Raw genomic sequence first — 5504 nt, forward strand, 5'->3', positions numbered from 1 at the left:
CCGTCTGGATGTTATTCTTATTGGATTGGATTAGTTTTTATTGTTTGCTTGCTGTGTTTGGAGTTAGCCATTGTGTTGGCTTTCAGAGGAGGCCGTAATAGGCAGTGAGTTTTAATCCTGGGCTAGCATGGCTATCTGCTTGTAGCAGGTGATCTATTGCCTAAGGCTGTAGGTAAGCGGTTTAGTAAATCTCATCCCCTCCAGACGTTTCTCCTGGGAACTGAAACTTGTCTTCTGACATCTCTGGGCACACAACATTTCTTTTTCCTGGCGCCGTGTCTTGTATTTTCAGGGTGGGCGTAATAATTGCAATAATAGTTCTCTCTGTGCCGGCCCCGCCACATGGCCAGGTTGGAGTATCAAAATAGCTGTTGACAGAATGGGGGTGGCTCCCATGTTTTTATTGGGATGTCTGGAAGCCATGACGGACTGGTGGCGGAGAGACAGCGTTAGAGGCGTCTCCTGTCGCCGAACGGAGACGCGCCGCACCATCTGGTACATGCTCTAATGCACATGCTCCAAAATGTACAGTGGCCTGCCAGAAGGGGTAGATGTCCCGGGGGTGGGTGGGGGGGGACGTCTGATGAGTCGTAGCACAGCAGCAAGAGGAGAGATTTAGATTTTGGTCACCTGCAGTTGATAGTTGCTGGTAGTTACTGATATTAATCTGGGATGGGACAGAATCAGTAATAAGGAATGTTATAGGAATGACATTCTGGCACGGACATCAAACATGAGCCCTCATTAAGCTTTCTTTTTTTTGTTTTGTTTCCTCTGTAGCCGTTTTGCAGTCTTATGTCAGAGCAAAACAATTTCCCCTTGGTTTAAGAGGAGGCAGCAGTCTGCACGGTGAATGTGAAAGGCCCGAATTCGTACTTTACATTGTCTTTCAGAAGTGTCTATTGATAATCCAGTGAGTGATAGTGATATTGCAAAGAGAAGCACAACCACACAGTGTGTGACTGGTGGTCTGTAGGTAGAATTACCACCCCATTCTCCATAAAACCAACATTTCCTTAACGCTATTGTCAGATTTAAATGGCACTGAGGAATGCTTAAAAACTGTCACACTGGTCCTGTTTCCTGTTGGTCATTTCCTCGGGCTGTGGGGTCCTCCTTCTGTCTCTGCACATTAGGGTCAACTCTGCTGGCCCAATAATAAGGTACATAGCTCTGCTTTCATCTGATGTGCCCAACAGATACTGAAGGTCTTTTTTTTTTGTGTGTGCTTGAATTAGGGCTGGATCAGTGAGCTGCAGATCTCAGGAGAGTGTCACAGAGTAGCATGGCATCCCCCCAAGGTGTGTCTCTCTCTCTCTCTCTGGCGTATGTCTGAGGCTCTCCGACTGGTGCCAACCTCTTACTGCCTCTGCACAGCCCCCCGCTGACAGTGTTACGTGCAAATGTCAGCCATGATGATGATGTTAATGATTTGGAAAGAGGGTGGGGCTGAATATTAAATAATTGATTTAAAGGGTTCAGTGTTCCTTCCTTAATATAGCCCCCCTGCAGTTATTTGGAGGTCTTTGTTTTTTTTATTAATTTTTTTGGGCATTTTGACAGATACAAATGTTTTTTCATTCAGTTTTAATTTAAAGTTATTCATTCGGACTGTGTGCTGTTTTAGTTGCTTGTTCTTCACAGATATTTCCTTTGTGTTCAGCATTAGTCGCTGCTCTTTCCGTGGTAACCACATCACACACCACACAGTCTCACAGGAAGTTGGCCGTTTGGATAAGGCCTTCGCTAGACTTAAGCAGAATAACCGTGCCCTTCTGATTCCTTAGCAGCCTTCAACTGCCCAAGTATCTTTAGGATAGTGTAATGGCACCAGGTTTCAAATTAATATATCCAATGGTTAAATATAATCACGTAGATTCAGATTTCAGTGCTTTGATTTGAGGTGATCATCACTGAACACAAGGCGCTGTCAGACTCCCTCAGCTTGGTCCAGCTGCCACTTTGGTTCACTAAAATCAAAGTCCGTGTTGGTGTGAGGACAGCTTGTCTGTGGGTCCATCATACATCACACGTTTTGAGAACATTTCGGTACGGCATTACTACTGCCAGCTACTTCATCTACATTAAGAAATTAGAGCCCAACCACATTAAGCAGGCCACACAAGCTTTCACCTTCATCTTGCACTGTCCCTGGTCTCTTTGTAGGCTTACACTCACACAGGCTCATCTCAGCAGGTGCAGGTGAGGGATGATGTTCTTACGTAACAGTCCTGCTGGATTAGAGAGTTTTTGGTTTGGCGTTTGCCCGTGGCGGGGTTAGGAGCTGCCTTTTTCAGTGAAGGGGTCGACATTTGTTTTTTAAACTTTTAGAGGTAGTTCAGTCTGGGAGGCTCAACACAAGCCCTGTCGTGTAGCTCCGAGGTCTGGAGGTTTGTGTTCAACCTGAGCTTATCAGCATTTCAGTGTCTGATTTGAGTCCTTACACCACAGTAATTTGTATAAGTTCAGGTGCATTGCTCCTGACATAAATGTAATAATCAACATAGGGGAAATTCCCCACTTTTGTTAAAATAAATGATTGCCCTGGAAAAATGAACCCTTATGTTTTTCCACATGTATCAGTGGAAATCTAACCACAGTGAGCATCCAGTGAGTAAGAAATGGTGATAACTGCGAAGGATTGTCGGTGTTTCCCACAGGCTGAGAATTTACTGGTGGTAGTGGGTGGCGTGGAGTGTGACAGCGCAGTGGGGTTGGGCATTATGACCTAAAATCCCAGTTTGTTTTTTCACAGTGATGGTATTACAAAAGATAAAAGGTATTCTCTGGAAGAAGACAAACAATGATTTGTTTATGGGCTCCAGATAGGAATGAAAATGGCTTACATGTATTTTGAGGAGAGGCCTGTCCCATAATGCAGGTTAATTAGTATCCTCATGGTTAAAACAAACTGGATCCTGACACTCACAGATAAATATCTTCTTGCCCTCGTTAAACAAAATGTATTTATCTGTGAGTGCCAGGATCCTGTTTGTTTTGTCCCTTATTACCACACCTGATACACTGTTTATAGTTTTGGAGCTGTGTGCGCTTCCACTCGTCACCATATCTCCATTCTCAGAGTTAGACCAGGGGTAGGATCCACAGCCTTTATTTGGCAGAAAACAAACATTTGTGCGTTTTATTTGGCAGCATTCGAAAGAACATATTTCCCTATTTCTAGTTGGTTGTTTCTCTCTTCCTTATTTTAATTCTACTTAATTCTCCACCTTTTTTTACTGTCTGCTCCTGAGCTACTCTCACCTTGCTTTTTCCTTTTTCCTTCTACACATACACACACACACACCTACACCTCCGTCTTTGTCTCTTACTGCACACATCACGGCTTGCCCCGCCTCTTCAGGTTACTGTCTCCCTGTCCAGCCTGCTTTCGTCAAAGTTGTCAAATACCGGCCCTGGGCTCAGCGCCTCACTGCCGATTCTGTTGTAACAACAGCCGATCAGTCGCGTGAGTCTAAAATGGGTGAACAAATATACTTGGGCTGCTCGCCCAGGTAAAGACTGTGTGGGGAAACACTGCACACTAATACGTTTTCATTTTCATAACTTTTGCTCCGTTTACACCTAGGCTGCCAATACTCTGGCATTTTTTAACCTCTAAAACAGAGAAGTATGAAGCAATGACCCACACGTTAGCTTCCTGATTGGGTCTAAAGTTATCAGTCACAACGTGTGCTTCCCTGATTTCTCCAACCTTGACTACAAGCACTTAATTCAACATAACACATTACTGGACTTGCTGACATTTTGCCTATGCTAACAGCTTATTGTGCAGGTAAATGTTGCATTTAGGAGTTTTTCCCCCCCTATGACTATATCATAGGTCATATTTGGATATCGTAGCCCTGATTTGTGGTCTTCAGAGTGGTTGGTTGTTACAACAGAAACACGTGAAATCAAACATTTCCTGCTGTTTGTCGAGCTAAAGGATCGTGTGACTGAGGAGCTTTGTGCAGGCCCAGACTAACCCCAAGAATGCAGTGATTGTTTTGTCTAGGGTAGTCACACTATTGTGGTGATAAATCAACACATCCTATAATGTACTATTCAGCTGCAAATTAAGAGAGCCAAGAGCAGCATGAGAGTTTCTCTGCTCGTTCTGTATTAAGAATGGGAAAGGCTTAATAGCATTTACGTGGGTGTGTCATCCACAGAAATGAGCCTGAAGATGGTTGGATCAGTGTTGAAACATCATTATGAAACTGTACTCAACATGTCTTGATTGGTTGCCCTTTTGCCACTGTGGAAAGACACGGTGGCTGTTTGGAAAAAGACAAGCTTCACCTAAATAGTCTGTACTAATAGGCCAGGCAGTCATGCTTCATTTTATATTTACAACCCCTAAGTAATTCCTCTCAAGCTTCAGTAGTTGAGAAGCATAGCACGAGTGCCCAGTGAAATCTCTGCTTGTTCTAATCGTCATCCAAACCTCTTCCCATAGTTTGCTGATTGGTCTGGCTTCCAGCTGCTCAGCACAGTCCATTGTCAATGTTTTCCAGACTCAAATCTTGTAGAGAAACCTGAGCTAATTAAATTTTGTCTGGTTTTTGCAAGGCGGGGAGTAATTCCAAACGTGGAGATATAACTAAGTTTAACAGTTGTTTGCGTTTTGAGATTATATGTAACCTTTTAAGACATTAGTTTGCATTTTTACTATTGTATTGTGTTTCTTTCCCGGGTTGGTATTTCCCTGATGTTGCTAAGCAGCATTTCTGTGTTACTAAACATGTCTTGGAGACCGATTGCAGCCAACCAAACACCCATGCAATTGCCAGTGGCATAAAGGGATTTTTTTTTTTTGCTCTACTTTTCTTTTTCCTTTATTTATTTTTTTTACCTTGAACACAACTTTCTCTCTTGTTGCTGGAGGTTTAGTTTACTGTCGCCCCCACCTGTTGCAGACAAGACGAAGCAGAATACCCAGCATGTAGAGCAGGACGCCTCACGGAGCAGTCATTAGACATTTACAGTGAGGCACACTGGCAGGGAGAGGAATTGTAAGGTACTCAACCCCGCTCTTGGATACCCAGAGGTCAGCGTTAATGATGGGCAGGCGAGGACACCGACTATCCAGTCACCATATTCATTATGTATACTGGCCAGCTGCCACATCCTTAGTCTATCTCATAGAGTTATGTAACTATAAATTATAGTTCAAGGAGCTTTGTCAGAAGCACATTTCCACATATTGGCCCAAATTCAGTGTAGCTACCAACATACCTGAGAGGAGAAATGATCATAACAGATTACCTTTCTTTCTTCCGCCCACTATATAACTGATGAACTGGCAATGGCCTCATGAGTCAGTTATTGCTCCCCCTTTTGTTCACTGATTAGGAGAGAGCACTCACTCCAGCCAAGAGAGCATATGGCTCCATTAGACAACCAGTAGGGACTAGCTCTAATTGACCTCTTGCAGTGGACAACAATTAGCTTGTCAAACACTCAACTATAATTCAAATTAAGATATATATATATATATA

At 43.4% G+C, this 5504-nt stretch overlaps 1 protein-coding gene across 3 annotated transcripts in view; it reads left to right on the forward strand.

Moving 5' to 3' along the window:
* The window catches only part of LOC118326046 (coronin-1C-A), a 31927-nt gene that overhangs the window by 4417 nt on the left and 22006 nt on the right, over positions 1–5504 (forward strand). The window contains exon 2 of one of the 3 annotated variants that reach the window (XM_035658938.1): positions 1239–1301. The exons of the other annotated variants lie outside the window; for them this stretch is intronic. Within the exon in view, the coding sequence (XP_035514831.1) occupies positions 1286–1301 (16 nt within the window). The 5' untranslated portion in view covers positions 1239–1285. The remainder of the gene's footprint in view (positions 1–1238; positions 1302–5504) is intronic. 3 annotated transcript variants of the gene reach the window in all.

The sequence above is a fragment of the Morone saxatilis genome, unplaced genomic scaffold (assembly GCF_004916995.1).
Source record: "Morone saxatilis isolate NCDOM2014 unplaced genomic scaffold, NCSU_SB_2.0 Contig16, whole genome shotgun sequence".
NCBI lineage: Eukaryota > Metazoa > Chordata > Actinopteri > Moronidae > Morone > Morone saxatilis.